This window comes from Vombatus ursinus, unplaced genomic scaffold, assembly GCF_900497805.2.
Source record: "Vombatus ursinus unplaced genomic scaffold, bare-nosed wombat genome assembly UNPS02004691.1, whole genome shotgun sequence".
Classification (NCBI taxonomy): domain Eukaryota; kingdom Metazoa; phylum Chordata; class Mammalia; order Diprotodontia; family Vombatidae; genus Vombatus; species Vombatus ursinus.
In genome coordinates this window covers 5895049-5917513 of record NW_020944469.1, presented here as the reverse complement: position 1 = coordinate 5917513, position 22465 = coordinate 5895049, and the positions used below count along the sequence as shown (strand labels likewise).

The 22465-nt window shown below is 37.6% G+C and overlaps 1 protein-coding gene across 1 annotated transcript in view; it reads right to left on the bottom strand.

The window, feature by feature from the left end:
- The window catches only part of LOC114026284 (connector enhancer of kinase suppressor of ras 2-like), a 560345-nt gene that overhangs the window by 186573 nt on the left and 351307 nt on the right, over window positions 1-22465 (bottom strand). The window contains exon 9 of the mRNA XM_027839961.1: window positions 13349-13495. Coding sequence (XP_027695762.1) covers window positions 13349-13495 — 147 coding nt within the window. The remainder of the gene's footprint in view (window positions 1-13348; window positions 13496-22465) is intronic.

The window sequence follows — 22465 nt, the reverse complement described above, 5'->3', positions numbered from 1 at the left end:
CACCTTAGCTTATTTCATTACTTTCTTTTAAGGAAGGTAATATGGTTGTCTTTCACAAGTATGTGTGAATTTCCTAACTACCACTGGGGCCCCCACTCCATGGGTGAGACTTTTACAGACTGATAGTTCTCCAGAAATCTATTCTCAGGGAGTCACTGGTCTTATAGCTAATAATCATTTATATTATGAAACTCTAATAAATGAATTTGAAAATGCATCTTCTCTGGTTAGGTATTGGCCTCAAGGTCTCTCTTTAGTCAAGACGCAACTTCACCTTTGGAAAGCCCTGTTGTTGGGCCCATACGTCTTTTGAGCCTTCAAGTGTCTGAGGCATTGTCCCCGAACCTGCAGGTAGACAGTGCACAAATAAATCTCTTAACCATATGAGCTTTCTAACTGTCTGATCCACAGGCTCACACCTGCCTTCATTTTTAGTCAGCCTTTTGCTTGATGTGGCAGGTTATGCTAGATGCTTAGTGTATTTCTTGGAAACAGTATAAACATTATCTGGGTAATTCATGGAAAAGTGAGATGTTTTGATAATTCAAAGACATGACAACACATTGTTTGACAAATGTTCAAAGGGATATACTATTTGTTTAAATGCCTACTACTTTTCTTCTTTGCCCAGCCATTTGTTTCTTCCATTGACATTTTTTCATTAAATATTTTATTTTCCAATTACCAAGTTTTGTCCTTTTGATGACTCCAAGCTTTTCCCTGAAATATTTTTTCTTACAAAAATATTCTTCTGCTTATGCTACATGGGTACAAATCAGAGACACAAGTCTCTAAAGAATTCAAATTGAAGTTCACCCAAAGCTCTGCCATATGGTCAGGCTGCAAGAGAATTGTGCAAGAGAAGTGGCATGCATATATTAAAAATGATCTTAGAGTCACAGATTTAGAGCTGGACAGGACCTTAGAGGCCACTGAGTACAACCCCTTAATTTTTGAGGTGAGGATACATAAAAGTAAAATGAATTGCCCAGAAACACATTTAATAAGCACCTGAGGCAGGATTTGAACTCAGGTCTTCCAGGTTCCAATTCTAGCGCTCTACTATATCATACCAAGGTGGGAACGTTATATAGTTAGAACAAAGGAAAACTAATGGACAGCCTGTGTGTTCCATTGCTATTCTAGAAATGTCAAGTGATTTAGAGAAAGACACCCCCCCCCCCGCCCCGCTCAGTAGACTGAATGGGCCCCCTCTGGAGGATTTTTCAGGATGAAGAGGCATGGATCGATTGAGACATACATTCTGGAAGGGATCACAGATACATCAAAGTACTGAAGTAAATTTGAGATCTCTTCAAATATCTAATTTTGCTAATAAAAATTTAGTACATCATAATATCTAAACTGAAATTAAGCAGATTTATATTAATACAAAAACAGCTAAATAAAATCTTCCTAATATAAAGACAGAAAATCCACAAGATATCTATAAACCTATTAATATGAGACACATCAATCTTGTTAAAATGTCAGAGTCACATTTTCGCCTTGGAGTATTACCCAGTCCAGGACAATTACAATGTTAAAGGTATCAACCATTTAGTAAAAGGACTCTCTCTGAAGGTTGATGTGGCTAAGAAAATGCTGCTAATTGGGCAATTGGATTGGCTGAACATCCTCCAATGCTTTATGGTATTTCATAGAAAAGGATTTGTCTGGTAAAAGGAAGCATTCATTATGGAACAGTCCCTGTCACTGCATGCCTGGCCAGGCAGATAATGGACTCTGTTATGAGTTATACTGTCCATGTCAACGCAAAAGGCGATAAATGAGGCTATGATCATTTATCTGGCTCAAGCACCAGGAGCAAAATGCTGGCTGATGTGGTTAGGAAGGACCATGGAATTTGAAACAAAAAGAAAAAAATGTTTTTAAGTTCATAGGAAAAGGTTTTACTTGAAAAGAAGATGACAATTTGGAAATGGGAACCAGCCATGACCCAGAATGGGGGGGTGCTGGCTGTGTATTTGGATGCTCTGTTTTCTGCAGAAAGGATTATGTGGTTAGAAAATTAAATTCCTCCTCTTCTACCACATAATGTCCACTGCACATAAAAGTAAATAGACTGACATGATTGACAAGCTTTCTAATTAAGAGATAATGACAACAGAGTAGAACATGGTTACAGGATAATGGTCTCCTGCTGTTAACGTAAAAAGTGAAGCAAAGCTGAGGGATTTATGGAAAAAGGATGTTAAGCTAAGGCAAAACACTAGCTTTTCAAGCATAACCCATGATCCCATTGGTTTTGCTTATAATGACTCATTGTAATCTTGCAAGTAACTTTTAATATATTGCTTCTGAATGGATTTTATAATTATTTTCACTGTTAACATCAGAGAAATAACCTTTAGGTTTGCTAAAGTAAGCTTCTTTCTTCATTTATTTTTTGATAAGGAGGTAGTTAATGAAAAGCAAATGAATATTACATGGCATCACTCTACTGTTTTAAGTTAAGAGCCAGACCAATTATTTTCTTTCACAACAGATATTCTTCCCACATCCATCCAGGTGGTCCATGGGGAAACTGACACTTTGGAGGGGGAGGAGAAAATGAGTGAGCAGTAGTGGCCACAGCACTTAGCTAATAAGCAGCTAAGTATCACTGGAGGGTTTTTTTTTACCCTCTTTGGCGGTGATGACCACACCGTGCTTCTACCACAGATGAGTGTATTTCACTGTGATGTGCTTACAAGACTTTCTCTCTTAATAAAGACTTTTATTTATTATTATATAGGGAGCACCTCATACTACTCAGTCATTTGTTACCTGTTCAGCAAACAACAAACAATTATTTGTTGTTTATTATGTGAAGAAAATTGTGCTTGCAAGTGGGAATATACTATAATGTTGACATATTACTCGCTAAAGACAACATGATCAATTTCTATAACAGAAGAGTGATTTAAAAATTCAATAATTACAGGTTTTCTACATGTATTGTTAAGACTATTCATTTGTTAGTATCATTAGTTCCTTATGATATATTTGGAGGTATCAGTACCTGAAAAAGTCGACTGAGCTCGTAATAAAATATAAGACTTGACTAAATTAAAATTTTCATTTACATGTGGGCCCCAATGATTAAAGCAGAACCACTCATTTAAATCAAATAAATAATTCAGTTTGATAATAAAACTGAAAACAATAACAATTCATGAATTTTCAAATTGTTCTTTCCCACCTGTGTTAGGATCTGTTTCATTACACACATCATATAATATTTCTGATAAGATTTACTTGAAACATAACATAAAGATCATGTTTTTAACCTTTAATATGTTCCCTTGATTTTTAAAGCATGTATACCTACTGTTGCAATTTATTTTTGTCATCTTCTCTCTGCTTCTATAGCTTTCAATGTACTCTCATAAACCTGTTTCTTAAAAATATTAACATATTTTTCCTTTAGATCATTACCTTCATTTCCAAATGCAGATATCCCTCATGTCCTACCTAGTGAACCATCCCCATTAAAAAAAAATTAAAAAAGAGTAAAAAAAAGTAGGTCAGCAATCTTTCATATTGTCATTAGGAGTTTGCAATTCTTTTGAGAACTATTTTTTCAACTCTTTTGATCACTTATCCACTGGGGAATGGTTCTTAGTCATCTATTTATGTTCATTCCCTATATATCTTGGACATTAGACCCTTATAAGGGATATCTGATACAAAGATTTCTTCTCCAACCAACAGCTTCCCTTCATATCTTCACTACCTTGGCTTTGTTCATGAAAGAAACCCTTTTCAATTTCATATAATCGAAATTATTCTATCTTTGTGATCACTTCTAGCCTTCATTCAGTTAAAATCCTTTCTAGCCAATAATTATGAAAGTTATCTGATCTAATTCTCTATGGATCATTATAAATATCTACCTTTGAACAATAAATATCTAAATGAAAATTTTAAAAATATTAAAATATAGATTTTAGAAAGCAAATTTAGAATGCTGAGAACTAAGGGCCTGTAGATGCATGGGTAAGGGGCTAGGGATAGAACACGGCTAACTAAAAATGCCCTGTATAAGGGCAAAAGAAGATGATACACTAAAGACAAGGAAAGATTCAAAATATTATTTATAGGATGTCAATTTGGCTAAAGCACAATCTTCTAGGAAAATTGAAAAAGAAGAGTATATAGACATGACAATAAGTTTAAAAAGTATAAAATGAGTTGCAACAAAGGAGGAACAAAAAAAAGACCTAAAAAAATAAAGCAAGAGAAATAAAAGGGAACAGAAAGAAAATAGAAGTCCACTAATATAATTTAAGAGTAGGAAAAAAACCCAGCATATAGCCTTGATCTCCTAAGGCCCCTTCAAGCTCTAAAATTCAGCTTTTAGGTCAGGTCTAACAGAGTACATTATTCCAGAAAAGCTCTGAGTTGCCTCCCCCCTAAAATGGTTGCCTACTGCCTTAATTCAACTTTATACCTCAAACACACCACAGAGACGGAAGTTCACACACAGCCTTAATAGGTTACCAATTACTCCCTTGAGCATGATGGCTTTAAATTAAGTAAACTTGAAGAAATCTACCTTCAAAGTGCTCAAGGAACTACTTGAAGAAATCTCACAGCTTCTCATGATATTTAAGATTCATGGACTGGTGAGATTCCACGACTGGAAAAATGCAAATCTTATATCAATATTTAAAATTTAATCAGAGCATTGCAGTAAAATAAAAGTTCCAGATCCAGGCCCCAAGTAGAGACACCTTTTATGCATAGTTTTTAAGACAATTTAGTACCCACTTGATCATCTATTCCATCCAGTCCCTGGGTTATTTATTGTTACAAACAGCACTTTGTTTGAGGCCATGTCACAAGTAGCATTTTTATTACTGGAGTAATGTCTGAATGAACACAATTACTTACCATGTCTAATACTAATAAGCTAAAAACCGTAAGTATTTAAGTCTGAAATAATATGAAAACTACCTGTTATTTTCAGCAATAAAATTACTATTTTTCCAGTACTTAGCTTGGTTAGCTTGGATATTGAGAGGAGACTATAAGGCCATTAAATGTGGGGGTCATTGTGAGGTAAGATAATGCTTCAGGGGATTCATATATATGTAGATATGTACACCTTAGCACTATTAATGTAGTAAAAATAAAAAGACATGAAAAATGGGCAGTACTTCTCAACACTTGGTTTCTATCAGTGGATTCCCAAAATTCACAAAGGATTTTCCCTTACCTATGTTAACATAAACCCACAGGCATAATCTCATGCGATGTAAATAAAATATTTCAATGTTTAGGCTATTTCTTCTTTAATGGTGGATAAAAAATGAACAAAGCAGTACTCATTCATCTTGCCTGATAACAAGCACCATCTAAATTTAAATGAGTTTCTTTTATTTCTGTTTCTATGAGCTGCTTCCTCATTAGTGAGTGTTGCTACCACCAATCGAACAGATTATCAATGAGTTGTGTGATACCTGATAGACCGTGGATTCATGTCTACTGTGGGTCAAAACTTGGACCTTGAAACATGGCAGCTTCATAGCAGAACCTCAATTTTACAGGATTAGTCAATCAGGCAAATATTTGTTAATCCTAGCATTAGAAAGCTATGTTCTGGTTTTTAAAGGCTGGCTTTTCTGAAAACCAACACATGTAGATAGTTATTATTCAAGAGCACAAACACACATTTGAAAAATCCAAGGATATACTTATAGAGTGTTTGCAGATAAGGGCACAATAATAATGCAGCTGGTGGGCAAAAAAAAATTTGCTCACAAACTTTCGCTTTCACAATAATTTCCCTCAAACCATTAGTGGGAGTCATTTAGATATGGAAGTCACAACTAGCAAATAAATATGCAATCCTATTCATAATGACCTACAGTCACATTTGGAAATACAGAAGAGTTTAAATAAATGTTTTGATTAACATCTAATTAACATTAGCAATGTACATCACCCTCATTCAGTGCTGAATAAAAATATTACTGAACCAGCTTCAGGATGCTCCCTAAAAACACAAAGTCACACAAAAAAATTTCTATTCAAAATTTATAAACATTTAGCAAATGCCAACAAATACCCCCTCGCTTTTCACTGACCTTAAATTAACATTTCAAGGTAAGATGAGCTATTTAATCTGTCTACACTTCCGTTAAGAATGGGAGAAATAAAAATGGAAGATGTCAGTTCACTTGCTTAGGTCCACTCCTACTGCCCTAGTTTTCCTTTCAAAAGGATCAGTGACCTACATGTCCAGAAAGGATGACCACTACATAGAATTATTTGTACCAAGATACAAATGGAGGAGAGTAGTAGTCGTGCTCTCCATGGAAAATGTGGGCCAGCAGAAAGTAGCCTGAGGGCTGACAACAGGCACATGGGGTGGTAGACACAACTGTAATCTCAAAGGACCCTCATGAACTCTTTGAATTCTAGCCTTACTAGACGGCTCAAAAGTAACCTCTTTAGGATGAAGTCCTCGATTAACTACCCCATTTCAATTACTTTTTGACTTTGCCCATCACCATTGGTATATTTGCATATTAATTTGTACTCGCTGATCTTATACTGTAAATACTTCATACTTTTTATATGTGTGTATCTTTTACTTTCCCACCTAAAAGAAAAAGACTCAAGGTATTGAGTTTTATTTCTTTCATATCCCTCAGAGTCTGCAATAAAGTGTTTGGTCCATAAAAGGGCTCAACATGTTGTTGACTGACAGCTAACTAATCAATCGGAAAACCAATTATTGAACATCTGTTCAAGAGCCTTGTGCTTAGAGCTATAGGGGACACAAAGAGGAATAAGGTCACTGTTTCTCTCCTCTAGGTGCTTGGTTAAAATCTACTTGGAGAACAGTTATGCTTTATGTTACTTTGACTTCACAGTGCTTTCCTGGCTCTGTGCTTTCATAAGTATGGATAGTCCTTCATACCCTTCATGACCCATTCATGCCTGTCGCTAAATCCTCCACAATTACCCAGTATGATGGTGACTTTTCTCAGGTTCTCTTGCCCTTGTCTGAGTACCAGTGGGACATGAAGGCTCTCAGTTTCTCCTTTTTTCTTTCCACATCATTAGCCCACTTTGTCTTCCAGTCCTAAATGTCTACCCATACTACAGATGTGCTCAGTGTTGTTGTCAACATGAAGAATATAGATTCTGCCAAATAAAATTCTGGCTTGTCATTTGCTCAAGCTGAACCCCAGTGCACCTACTTTGTGTCTCTACCTTTTATATTCTTTATCTGCCTTCAAGGCTCAGTTGAAATGCTATTTCCTCCACAAAGTGTTCCCCAGTTCCTCTATTAGGATTCTCTCCTTCATGAAATACTCCTTGAGCATTCTACATGATTTGTCTTTCATTTCTGCCATTCCCTACCTTGGATTCTACTTAACCTATACATGTCATGTCCTGCTCCCTCATTCCCAACCCAGTGGAATGTAAGCTCTTGGAGTGAAGGCACACTTTGATCTTTGTCTTTTTTATCTATACAAAAGGTGCTTAATAAATGTTTACTGAATTGAATTTTAATTAAATACATAATGATTCCTATACATTGGGGCATGCTGTCCATTGTAGCAATGAATCTGTGATCTCACTCATCTGAATATTCCCTTTGATGGTGCACATCAAAACTTTTCTATGGCTGCTCATTCTGCAGGACTCTTGTCCATTTATTCCCATAAATCATTCATAGAGGATACATTCAACATGATAGAGGCCTTCCTCTTATTCTCTTGACCTTAAATGGCCACCAGTGGAATATTCCAGTTGTCTCACAATTATCCTTTGCTCTCACTACATGATTGACCCATCATATTTTCTGGTCACACATTTCTCTGCTGATCTCCTTTCCATCATTTCTCCCATGTAGTTCCTCATTTGTAATGTGCTAATACCTGCCAAGAACTTCTCCACTGTCCTCTGAGTGAATCTCAACTTTAATTTGATAAGCAAAAGCCAAAACATCTGTGGGAGTACCTTGATGTTAAAAAGATGGTTCTTTCTTTTACGGAGGGAGTTTTGAAACTTTTAAAGAATCTAGCTATTTCTCACAGATAATTCAGCCTGTTCTCCTCTTCCTGTTTGGTTCTGGGATCAACTCATCACTCAAGTCCAAGATATATGTACCAAATGGAATACCTCTATAGTCTGGCCAATAGGCACTCTTCATCCACTTAGGTTTTCCTGCATGGACTGATAGGCTGAACACTTGCGAGAGATCATGCATTTCATTGAGGAGGCTCTGAAATGTTCCAAGGCTTGATGCAATCAGCACAATGTCATCCACAAATAGGAACAACAGGAAGACTAGGCCTCATATGTTAGTTGTATGTCAGTTTTTTATGACTACAATGTTACCATAATACTTTTAAAATATTTGAAAACAGTAGATACAGAATTTTAAAAATTCATCATGTGGCTATGTCTACATGAACTAGGAGGGCAGCTAGGTGGAATTGCAGCGGATAGAGAACCAGGCCTGGAGTCAGGAAGACCTGAGTTCAAATCTGGCCTCAGACACTTACTAGCTGTGTGACCTTGGGCAAGTCACTTCACCCTGTTTGCCTCAGTTTCCTCATTAGTAAAAATGAGCTGAAGAAGGAAATGGTAAACCACTCCAGTATCTTTGTCAAGAAAATCCCAAATGGGGTCACAAAGAGTAAGACATGACTGAAATGAACGAACAACAACAACAACAACATATACAAATTATCAAGAAGCTTACAACTATATTGGAAGTGAGTAAGACCTTTACACCATTGGTAAATGAGATGATGGTGTTCTTAAGGCAGGGATGGAAGATTGAAGAGTCTTTAGTAAGTGAACTGTTCTCATTTTTGAAGAAGTAAAGGTGGTATCCTCAAAAGAAAGAATTGGTTGGATATCTTAGTACTCATGCACTGCCTTATCAGGTAGGAAGCCCAAATTCCAAATGGACATTAGAAGTCTTATTTACTGTTTTAATGGGTTGAATGAATTATTAATACAGTAAATTTAAATCCTTACATGGGCTTATAAAAATGCTAAAGGACACCAGACAGAGCTTTAAAAAAATCTAGTTGGGAACAAGAATAAGAAGAAGATGCACTCTACTGTCTTTACTTTTGTCTCTATGCAGAATTATACACATACTAGAAAGCATGGAAAAGTATTTAAGAGTGACTTGAAACTCAAGGTAAGCAAGGAAGTGAAAAGAGATAAGCCAGCAAACTTGACCACTATTCTTTAAGAAATTATAGAATGTATAAAGAAATTATTTGTGTTTGGGAAAGTGGTGGTCACAGTTTGGTACAGCAAAAAGAACATCATGTTTGTGCGTGACTTGAAGCAGAGTATGCAAATATATCAAGAAACAGAATTCAGACCCCCCCCAACACTGTTAATCTAGAACAATGGTCCAAATTTAACAAGGTGAAATTTAACAGGGACACATGGAAGTTCCTGTTTTGAATCAACAAAAACCAGTTGTACAAGATGGGAGAGGGAGACATGGCTAGGCAACAGTCTGTGTGAAAGAGATCTAGAAATTTTGGTGGAATGCAAGTTCAATCAAACTGTGATATTATGCTAAATGGAAGTATAGTGTCTAGAAGAAGGGGGAAATTTGACCAAATGTATTATAGGTCGTGTGGCATCTGGAATCTTGTTTTTAGCTCTGAGCATTACATTTTAGCAAAGACATTTGACAAGATGAAGACAATCAAGCTGATAGAGAAATGTGAAACCATGAAGTATGGGGGTCAGTTAAAGCAACTGGGGGTACTTATCCTATTATAAAAAGATTCATGGAGCAAATGAACTCTATATAAATACTTCAAAGCAAAGGCATGCAAACTGTGTGGGCCAGGTGTGTCAGCACACTGGGACATTCCCATTGGATCTTCCCCTTCTCCTCGGTGATCATTGGGAATGCTCCACCAGACTATGCCTGAATACAGTCCATGTTCTATATATCCCTATGTTTCCAAGGTTGCTATGGATAGGAGGGATTAAAATTACTCTACTTGTTCTCAAAGAGAAGAATTAGAAGCAACCAATGAAAATTACAGAGAGATAGATTTGGGTTCGATATAAGAAAGAAATTCCCAACAATGAGAACTCTCCAAAAGTTGAAGGAGCTACTTCGAGTGGCTGTGGTGATTTTCAAGCACAGGCTGGTTGCCTATTATCAAAGATGTTGTAAAAGAGATTCATGAGGCTAGCAAGGTGATGGATCAAATGAGCCCTCAGATCCTGGTCTACTCTGGGATCCTATGATGCTCCTTTGTTTCTTTCAAACCCATCAAGGTCATAATTCAAATGGGAATCCCAAAGTCAATTAGTCCTCCCTTGTATACAATGGAAAAACTCTCAGAACAAATGATAATAGCCTACATTTATATAGTGCTTTAAGGTTTGCAAATTGTTTTACATGCATTATTTCATTTTATTCTCATCTATAAGGTAGTTGCCATTATTATACCCATTTTTATAGATGAGGAAACTGAAGTTGAAAGAGGTTAGCCAAGTGACCTGTTCAGGATCACACAGATAGCTAGTAAGTATCTGAGGTGAGATTTTAACCTAGGATTTCTTGGCTCCAAATCCAATGTTTTTATTTACCATGCTAACCTGTCATTTCACTAAGAAATGAAAAATCAATCAGTTATAAGAAAAGAAGAAAAACAAAGAAAGAATATGGTTCTTTCTTGAAGAATGTCAGACCAAAAAATTAGGGCATTATAGAGAGCCATCAAAAGAAACATAAAGAGTCAAGATGCTTAATGTTTAAAAATGTCTTTCTTATCACACTGGGATGGGGCTCTGAAGGGTTACATTACTCCCAGAAATGAAAGGAAGGAACAAATGAAAGGAAGGAACAATCTTGTTCATGTGAGTAACTACACGAAACTATCTAGTTTTCAGTTCAATCACCTAGGCAGGGGTCGTGTAGTTCTGACAGGTTGGTGAATGGGAAAAAATGCGAGTAATGGTCAATTCAACTCCACCAACAACTAAATGAAAACAGGCTTTTTCGTTGGTAATGAAATTACTATAACATCTATGCAGAATATTGTGTTTGGCATCTGTAAGTATATTTCAGTTTTGAATAACAACATACAACTATTCAGATCAGTGTGGCTAAATATGCAAAATGTTCTGGTTCCTTCTTTTACATATATACTGTGACAGAACTTTGTTCATTTGTGATAGAGGATTATGCATCTCATTAACTTTTATAAGGGGAAATCTACTTGCAGTATCTGCCTTTCATTAAAAAAATGCCCTTGCACCCAGAAAATATTTCAATTAGTGATCTGATCTGGTCAGAGTCCATGCAAAATCAGTACTCCAATTGACTTTCTGATTGGCCATTCAGTTCTTTCTAAATCCTTAGTTTCACTACTGCTTCCAGTTCAACAGTTTTTGCAGATATGTTTGCTTTGCTTACTAAACTAATTTCTAAGGACATATACCTCTAATGTCAGCTTATATGGACTGAAGACCACAAGAAATATAATTAAATGATTCTGTCACAACACATAATTCCTATAACAGAAGCCCCACTAAGATTTAAAATCTTCTCATGATTAGTAGAATTACGTTTCATCTCAAGAATAGTTTCTTCCATTAAAAAATAAGGACAAGGTTTGAATGTCTTGCTTTGTGTATATGTCCTTCAACTCAAGGTCTATGAGTGAGTCATGCCTGATTTTTTTTATCCCATTGCTATTAAAGACAGTTCCCATCAAGAACAGGGCTCTTCAAAAATCATCCAGAAGAAAAGGAGCTAAATCTAACTTTACCTATGGCCAAGATTTTTTTTAAGTCCTTGTCAGTATTATTGGGATAAAATGATCTTAGATCTACTTTCAGAGAATTAAGAATTAGAGGTGTCATACCAGTAGGCCAACACCGATACAATCACTCCTATACAGAGATGAAAAAAGCTTTTTGAAATTCTAACAGTGAACATGACAGAAGACCGCCATTATTCCTGCACATATGTTATATTCTTGCCACTTAATCTGTACCCTGGAAAAGCAGGAAACCAGAGGCTCTGGTGGCTGTTTCTTGTACTTGTTACATCTCTTTCACAGGACACACCTTTTTAGAGTCTCACCCAATCAAACACAGTAGGTCTACATTTAGTGGATACCTACCTTGTGCCCAAAGCCCTGGAGGGCTAGAAAGGTCAGAGTAATAGCAAAGGAAAAGTCCTCGACTACATTATTTCACCATTTTCTTCACATCGTGAGGTGAGTGTGGTACTGAAGTGGTCATTTAGAGATAAGGATATGGAGGCTCTGACACATACCCAAAGGCTCACAACTAGTTAAGTTTTGCAGGCCAAAGTTAAACTCAGGGCTACCCAATCCTAACATCAGCCCCCTCTCTACTACCCCATGCTGCCTCTCTTAAAAAGTCACTAAAACATGGCCCTTAATTCTTCATTTTCATTATTATTATTATTATTATTGTTAGTCTGAACCTGTGATTGGATCAGTACAGGGAGTTCCACAATGAGGAAATTCTCTCTACCAATGGAGATCAGTAAGTATTCTGTAACTGCCAGTCTTAGGGCCTAAACCCCAAGAGGTCAAACAACTTGTTCAGGGTCACAACTGGGATGTGTCAGAAGAACAAAGAAAACCCAAGTTATTCTGATGCTCAAACTACTTCTTGATCCTCTGACTATACCATGTGGCCTCCTATAATAATAACAACAATAATAATAGCAATTATTATCATTGTTGTTGTAAAAGCTTTGCCAGTGTTTTTGTTCAGTCATTTCAGTCATTCAACTCTTTGTGACCTCATTTGGGGTTTTCTTGGTAAAGACACTGGAGTGGTTTGCCCTTTCCTCCTCCAGTTCATTTTACAGATGAGGAAACTGAGGCAAGCAGGGTCAAGTGACTTGCCCAGGGTTACACAGCTAGGAAGTGTCTGAGGCCAGATTTGAATTTAGGAAGATGAGTCTTCCTGACTCCAAGCTCAGCACTCTATTCATTGTGCCACCTAGCTGCCCTTGCCTTCCAATTACTTACATTCCAGTACTCCAGATATTTTCTAGGTGTATGAGCCTGAACAAATCACCTAACCCCTCTAAACCTCATTTCTCATCTGTAAAATGGGGGTAATAATAGCACCTAACACACAAGGTATAAGGACCAAATGAGAGAATGTATAGCAAACGTTTTGCAAACCTTAAAGTGCTATGTAAATATCAGTGATTATTCTTATTTCTAATATTGCCGGTATGCTGACTTGACCTCAACTAAATGAAAATGAGCATGTCTTCATGCTCATCCAACAGTGGAGAACTTATCGAGAACAGATTAGAGCTTAATAAAGTTCTTACCTCAAGTGGATGAGGCTCCCACCTCACGTTTTTCACAATTGAAGAAGAATTACCAGTAATGTTCTGAGGATGCTTCTTTAGGGTCACGCGGGCTCCACGTGGGTCTTCTTTCATTTTGCTCACTAGGTTCTTTAATTGCCACCCGACCTGAGGAAAAAGTTCAGGAGTAACTCTTTACAAAAGATTTTGGGTTTAATTTATTTAAGCTACAGTGAAGTCTCTTACTAATTGCGAGGGATATAAAAGAAGAATAGCATTTTAGTTTGTTCAGCATCAGCTGGAAGATTGTTTATTAAATTCCAATTTTTCTTCTATGAGAGTGATAATATCAATTCTAGTCTTTGGTAATAGAGATGGATAGGCTGTTTTAGCAACTAAAAACCCAGAGTTTTGCTAAAAATTATGGCAGAATCTCTCTTGTCCTCTAAGCACACTGAATTATCACTTTTAATATTCCTTGCTGCATTTCACTAAACAATTAGGAATAATAGTAAGAGAATAATTATGAAATAAATTATCAATGTTGTAATTAAAGCTGTTAATTTTTTTTTCTGAGAATATCATAGGGTGACACTAACATAACATCTTCAAGGTCTTAATTAAGGATCAACAATCGTTTATTTGAATTACCAATAAGTATATTGACAGCAATGGAATTTTAGGAATCACTATGAACCGTATCTACAGTTATGGAAAACAGTGTGTCTTAGAAGAACTTGTCTTGATTATGTTAAAATAACCATAGTTTCCTTGGTCAATGAGGACTTTTAAAATATCTAATTTCCTTTTTCCATCATAATAATCAATTAAGTAATATATTCAAGTAAAAAAACTTAATTTTTTTTACACAAAATGTTATAAAATACCTTATAGTCACTTTCCTGGATTTTATTATAGGAGTAGGAAAAGGCAGAAATTGCTTTGGAATAAAGGCTGTTTGGTATATAACTCTCTGATGAGTATTACCATAACAATTCCATAAAGCATTCCAAGAATGTCCAAGTGTAAAATGGTATAAAATTTAAGTCAAACAGAAATTCCCATTCAGCACACACAATTCTTGCTTTTCTCAGAATTAAACTAAAAATGATAGCACAAAGTGGGAACATGTTTAAGTGCACAGTGTGGATACTTGGTAAATATTTGTGAAAAGACTTAAGTAGTAGACTAGGTTTGAGATTGAGATTGAGATTCTCAGCCCATGGCTGAGAGGTGACATCAATAGATTCTGAAAAATGCAGATGTTAAAGACAGAGAAAACCCATTTATGCAACCGATTTTAATGAACTTGTTCTCAATTCAGTATTGTGTGAATGTAGCCCTTGAGTTTCCTTTAGTTTCCACAGTTTTATAATAGGGGAGAATAGCATCTGTTCTGTCCAGTTCTCAGAGGGTGTTGTGAGATTCTCATGAGTTAATGGATGAGAAAAGTGACATCACAGCAAGGGGTGCTCTAGAGGTCATCTCATTCATCTCCTTGCCTATAAGGAAGAACTGCTTAAGGGAGCTGTCCAAAAGTGGAATGGGCTGCTTTGGGAGGTAGTGAGATGTCGAACAATGGAGGTCTTTATCAGGGATGTTGTAAAGGGGATTCATGCTCAGATATGGGGTGAACTAGATAAACTTTGAAGTCCATTAGCATTTTGAAATTCCAGGAGTCTGTGAATAAGGAAAGCATATTTTTAAGCAGCAGGAAGAGCAACCCATACAATGACAGCTCAAGATTTCTGTTAGACAATGAAACTTAGTCATTTGAAAAGTAATTAGCACATACCACATAGCCAATGGAATCATCTATTTCCATTGGGGCCTGAAAGGACTTTGATGTCATAATAACATTATATATTGATCATTACGTACTAACAATATATTACGGTCACTAGGTAATAGTTCTATAATGTCGCTGAAATTATATTTTGTAGAATCCTAAAAGTACAAGAAATTTACTCTTTCCTTCACTTCAGATGATTGGGTGAAAGGAAGAGAATAAGAATTCCAATGAAGAATGTATGGACATAAAGGAAACAAATAGGACAAAGGGATCTTCTAGGAGGGAGAAAGCATCTTCATGCTTAGAATACGATATGTAGAATGGATGTGAACTGCTTTTAAAGGGAAATTAACAAGTGAAGAAAATTCAAGTCACATGGACTCAATTTAAAAATTGTATTGTGAACCCCTTACGTGAAGGTAGAAAATTAAGAGCATCCATTTGGCTAATTTAGGACCTCAACTACTTTGGTTGTAAAACACATAGACAACAGGAAATTTTGTTGTTTCAATTCTCCACTTCACTATGTTTTTGCAGATAAAAGTGAACCCCCCCTAAGCCACTGAAGGAAGAAATGGGGAAAGACTTGACATCTCTGGCTATTCTTGGGCCAGTACTGGTCAGCCTAAATCAGAATGAATGGGGTGGCTCAAAATTGTTCTCAGGCTGGACTTGGTGCCCACTGGTCCTATGAGAACGGACTGAAAACAGCAGTTTTGGGGTAGTCTCTGACTGGTTCTTGATTATTGTGGGCATACTCTGGATGGAACTGTTATGGTCCTTTCCTTAGTAAGATAAGAGTGTGAAGGAGAGGAGAACCTGCCCAAGTGGAATCAGTGGTTTTAAAAAGCCCAAAATCATCCACTTGATTTAGTCACTAATTGATTGGGTGGTATCACTGAGTTTTCACAAGGACAATTCAAATGACTTTGTTACTTCTCAGTTCTAAGTTGGGCTTTATACAGAAAGTCTTGCCAATATATGTCTTAGCTCCGCCTGGGAAAATGCTATACCCATGTATTTATAGTCAGTATTTTCTCTCTCCTGCTTGGTATGCAAGATAACACATACAATAACTTTAGTCTAGCAGGTGTTATTTCCTCTTGTAGCTATCTCTCCATACAAAATATATTATTTGGCCAATAGCTCAACAAAGGGTACGTGACAGTCATATGAGAGCCAATGTACCTTTGTCCTCACCAGGATATTCGAAGCTGGTTAGTGTGTCATTAGAGCACAATACAGGCTTTTCTAATTAGAAGGAAAATATTTGGTTTCTTTTAGCTCTATGGCTAACCTCCTAACATTTTCTTGGCATCTACTGGTGACACTTCTGTGTGTTTCCCTCTTCCTTTTATGCTGTACAAATGAACACGCATGTAGAAAGCTTCTCCAGTGTCAGCCATCTGACACTTGACTTATAAGCAAAACTTATCAACTGATTTCATAATTTTAAGTGTGAAAATTCAACCATCATCCTTATAAAAATTAAGTTTTACAGTAAAAACAACAACAAACCCAATCCATTTCCACAAGATAATTAAGAATTTCAATGAGCCAGTGAACTGCTGAAATTGGTTGACATCTGGCTCAAATTTCAACATTAAAATTCCTTAAGAATTAGGAGACTTTGGAGTTGACAGCATCTGGGAAGGGACACTGAGACATTTTCCAAAGCCCTAGTCACTAGTGGGAATGTTTCATCTTTTAGCTCATCTACTGGCATAGGAAATAGGAATTTGTGCTGATTGTAGAGAATTGCCGTTGAGATTTAAATCACCCGAGGGTGGCTTAGTACATGAATTTAAGTAATCATGAGACTTTTAAAAACTACTAGGTAATCACGGACACAACAAGGATGTTTTAACTTGCCTATTCTGTGGGTCTGCCCACTCAACCATTTGGGAGTAGCAGGTGAAATCAACGACCCACCAAAGGTCTGCTTCATAAAAGTTAAGAAATGTAAATTATTTTATTACACACAGTAAAACAGCAGCCTTTTTGGTATGTGATACATTAATGTTCAATTGGTAATATCAGTGGTTACAGATGGCCTTTGTCCTCATGCTTCCCCACCCTCTCATATCTCATCCTTGTTTCCATTTATGAGGTTGTGGGAAAGTCAATTTGGAAAGCAAAATCAATTTCTCAATTTAATTTTTAGTTGTATTGCTTAAATCTTGACAAACAGTTATATGTATACTCTCCATAAGAATTTTTAACTGAAGTTACTTAGAAGAGTTTGATCCAAACCCAAAAACTGACCAGGTGCTATGAATTTTTTTCCAAAATAAAAATGGAAGTAGGAACAATGGAGTATCCAGGGGACATATTCTCTGAACTCATAACTGACGACATGTTAGTAATCATATAAAAATTAAGGTCAAGAACCATTTTCCCCCCACAGTACCTAAGTGGTGTTGAGTATACAACAGGTGTCCAATAAATAATTTCTGAAATAGAAAACATATTTGCACATTCGAGTACTTGGCCTATCATATCAGGTTGTTTGGGGGAGGTGACAGGGAAGGAAAAACAGGTTTCTCTACTAATTTATCTGCTACACAGGTTCGGCTCCCAGAGGACTCCAGGATTCATATATGTAATCATTCTGTCTCATCACCACCACCACCACCAACAACAAAAACAACAAGAAGTTAACATTGAAATAATACTCATTTTGTGCCAGGTACAATGGATGGATATTACAATGGAGGCAAGTTTAGATTCAATGTTAGGAACACTTTCCTAACAACGAGAATTCTCCAAAAATGAAAATGTCTTCATTGAGAAGTGATGGCTTATCCCTTATTGGAGGTCTTCAAGGGGAGACTGGATGACCACTTTTCAAGTACGCTATAGTGGAAATTCCTCTGGGACATGGGTTGAACTAAAGGGCCACAGTGATTCTGTGATTATCCAGTTAGTTACAGCTTCAATTAAGAGTTAGTATGATGTTCAAGGACATACCAAATGACAAAAAAATAAGATAGTTTTAATGCTCTCTAGCTGCAGCTAGAGTGTTGGGCCTGGAGTCAGGAAGACCTGAGTTCAAATGCGGCTTCAGGTGCTTACTAGCTGAAGAAAGAGTGAAGACTTGAAGGGAGCCAGGGAAACAGAGAGGTAGGGGTGAGGAAGGAGGGAAATCTAGGCACGAGGACCAGCCAAGGAAAAGACAGAGTTGAGGGATGAAGGGTTGTGTTTAAGGAACAACAAGTGGGCTGGTATACCTGGATGGCAGAGTGCATGGAAAAGAATAAAGTGGAAGAAGACTGGAAAGATAGCTAAATACCAGGTTATGAAGGGCTATTTAAAATATTATTATTAAAATTATTATTAAAAATACCAAGCAGAGGACTATTTCTGTTCCTAGAGGTAATAGGGAGCCATTAGAGTTTATTGAGGTGGGAGAGGGTAAACACTGTCTGATTTGTGCTTAAGGAGAATCACTTTGGCAGCTGAGTGGAAGAAAGATTATAAATGAGAGAAGCACTTGAATCAAGGAAACCAATTAGAAGGTTATTGCAAGAGTCCAGGTGAGAAGCCATGAGGACCAGTAGCACAGTGGTGGCTGTGTGGGTACAGAGAAGGAGATGTAATCAAGAGATGTTGTGAAAACAGAAACAACAACATTTGACACCAGACTGGATATGGAGGGGGAGTCTTAAGTACCAGTTGAGAGTGAATGATTACACTGAGGTTGAGAGCGGGAGTGATTTGGAGGATACCGGGAAGAGGTGAGGGCTTGGGAGGATAGGTGAGTTCTGTTTTGGACATGTTGATTTTGAGATGTCTATGGGCCATCCAGCTTGAAATATCCATCATGAAGTTAGTGATATGGGACCGAAGCTTAGGGGAGAGATTGGGACTGGATATATAGACCTGGGAATCATCTGTATAGAGATGATATTTGAACCCATGGGAGCCTATGAGATGACCAAGAAAGATTGTATAGAGGGAGAAGAAAAGAGGGTCCAAGACTGAGCTTAGAAGGTCATCTATGGCTAGTGGGACAGATGAAGATCGAGCAAAAGAGATTGAGGAACAGTCAGTTTGGTAGGAGGAAAACCAGGGAAGACTAGTGTCATGAAAACCTATAGGAGAAAGAAAGTATCCAAGAGGAGGGAGAGAGAGATCAATGGTGTCAAAGGCTGCAAAAAAGGTCGGGAGATGAGGACAGAGAATTCACATTGAGTCTTCTGAGCTTTGTAAATTTCCATAAACACAAACTTCCCATGATCTATTTTGTAACATAGCTATTTGCATATGTATTGTATCTTCCTCCTAACCTGTAAGCTCCATAAGGGCAAAGATTGAATCTTGTTCATCTTTGTAACTCCCTTCATACACAGCAGAATGCTGCAGATCACAGAATTTCTGAGCTGAAGGGAACTCAGAAGCCATCTATTCCAACATAGACCTAGCCAATGTCCTGTACATCAGACCAACAATTAGTGATCCAGCCTCAGTAGAACCTCCACCGAGGGGAAATCCAGGACCTTTCAAACCCCGTTCCATTGTTGGCCAACTCTAATTGTCAGGATGTTCTTCTTTACGTCAAGCCTAAATCAGCCACTGCTCCTACCCCTGCTCTGCCTGTGGGTCCATACAGATTGACCTGTACATTGTACGTGACAGGCTTTCAGATACAGACAGTTCTTGCTCTACATAAATCTACATTATGCAAATTAGACTTTACATAAACAATTCTGAAAGAAATCCACATTCCACAAAACCACCTATGTTAACTTTAATATACAGTACTGTGCTCTCTCTTTCTGTTCATGCCCTTTGGCTCAGTGCTCCATGGTCTCCTCCCCCAACAGTCCCCCCCCCCCAAACCCTGCCCCCCCAAAAAAAACTCCACGTGAAAGTGGAAGAATGGAAGCGCCAGCACAGCCACTCCATGTGTGTCTGCCCTGCTGATCTGTCTTCCATCCACGTGTGTTCTGGTGCTGCGTGTCTGTCTGTCTGCAATGTCAGGCCCCTGCACGTAGCTCCCTTCCCATTCTTCTCACGGTTTGGTCAAATCCCCACGTGGCTGGCCCTGACGCCCCACATGTTCCTCCTCCTGCTCTCCTTTCTCTGTCCCTGGCCTCCATGTGTCCGTGAACCTTGGGTCAGCCCCCTCCCTCCAGGGCAATGGCCTCCTTCCTGTCACCTTCCCTTCCACACTTGTGGGTTAAATTGCATTACGTAATAATGGCTTTATGTAGAGCTCTGTGGAGCAGTCCACTTACTTAAGGCAAGAACTGTGTGTACTTGAAGTCAGCTATCAAGTCCCTCTGAGTCATTTCTTCCCCAGACTAAAGATATCCCACATGTAGCATGTATTTAATATATGGCGTTGAACTGAATTGAATATGCTTTAGCCTTCATTTTCTCCATAGGGAAGCCTAACGATTTGAAAGATTCAGTGAATGAGCAAGAGAAAGTACTGGGAATGTTAAGTGTTCTGCTCCCATCTCCACTCACAGCTACCTATTTCTAACTGAAAGGCAAAAAGGAAAACAGCTTTGGGAACACAGTGAAATGGGGATCATGCCAGTTTTGCTGCTCAAATTCAGGGAAATACAGGGCAATCAGTGAAAGATTCAACGTGTAAAAGAACAGGGAAAGAAAAGAATTATTTACTTGCCCAATAATAAATTTCTCTTAAAAAGGTATGGTACTCAAGTTGTCACTCATGTTTGAAAAAGCAGTTAGTTGTGTGGATGCTATAGGATCAGAACAACAAATTAAAATGAATTAACCAGACTTCACAATTCTATGTTTTGTTTGCATACAACCCATCATCAAGTTGTTCATATATTAATTTAATCATGCCCCAAAGAGCTAGGAGATCACTTTTGATTTTTACATATGCAATTTTAGAATTCAAGCAGTTCTGTAATTTCACCTCCCATTAACAGGAAATGATAAATAATTAACAAGTTGATAATAAATTATTCTCAAGTAGAAATGGTAATGAAAACCTATTAAACATGACGATTATATGTTATTCAGAATAGGCTGAAAAGCTGAATACTAGGGAGCATGGGGAAAAAAAACCCCTGAAAAATCTGGGGACTCATCAATTATGGCACTAAAAATATCTTTGGGAATATGGAAGTCATTACAGCAATCTGCAAATCTAGGCTGAGAATGAAGTGGTCCATGACCCAGAGCTGGACATATTAAACCAGCAGCCTTAGTAATTCTAAACAATTTCCAGCTACTTTATAGTATTATCTCTTTCAAGATTTCTATCCCACTGAGAGGAATCTGTTCCTCTGAATTTTCCAAGGTGTACATTCAGTAATTAGGTTTCATAATATAGACTAAGGTACTTCTCCTGTAATGGGAGCTAACAGTAAAATGACCCTAATGGGGCAGAGAAGATCAGCATGGCTAATTTCAATAATGTCTGTCTACAGAAATGAGCCTGGAGCAAATGAGAACTTCCACAGCATTCACGTCACGGTGGGGGGTGGGGGGGGAATGGGGAGGAAAGCGCTATCTCTTATATTTGAAGATAAAGTCACTGCTCTGATTTGTACTGAGTCATCCATACTTTCCTCATGCTGCCTCCTCCTTCAGTCCATTGGCATAAATTTGCAAGACAATGGGCCCATGTCAACTGTGCAATCCACTATTATAGAATATATTGAAACTAACTGTCCAATATAGAAACCAAACCTATCATCTGAATCTCGATAACAACATGCTTTAAGCAAAGGAGTTAACTGACCACAGTCCTTTATATCTCTCAGGTGCATTGCACAATTGAGATAAAATACCTTAAGTCTTATTATACAAGTGATTCCAAAACTTGTCTCTCCTTCCATTGAGGAGGTTTTTCTCTTCTAGGACAGGGCCAATTTGCCATTTTTAGAACATATAAAAACTTTATGAGCTACATTGTCTTCACTTCTCAACAAACTTCCTGATAAGAAGCTAACATTGATAAGGCCAGCAATTTGCAGTTTTATCACTGTTAATTTTTGTCTGCGTGTGTATGTATGTATGAGCCTGTTTCATACATAATTCTGTTTTTCTTTCTCTTTGTATATATGGAAATTCACATGTTCAATGCTTGTCAAGTACAGAAACCTCCTCCACCCAAAAAAAAATTAAATTAAAATAAAAGAAGCTGCCCCATGTTATCAGACCTAAAATGAGAACGTGCTTGCACTGTTAAAGGGCCCTCCCTCCCTCAGTTCTCCCCCTGCAGGCCCTCAGTGTCATGTACCTCCCAACATGTTGTTGCTTCTCTGGAGCAACACTCAATTGAAGCCCACATGGAGGAGCTGCAGAAGTCTCCGGGAGCCTCAGACCCACACTCCTGAGGGCTACAGCACATTCTG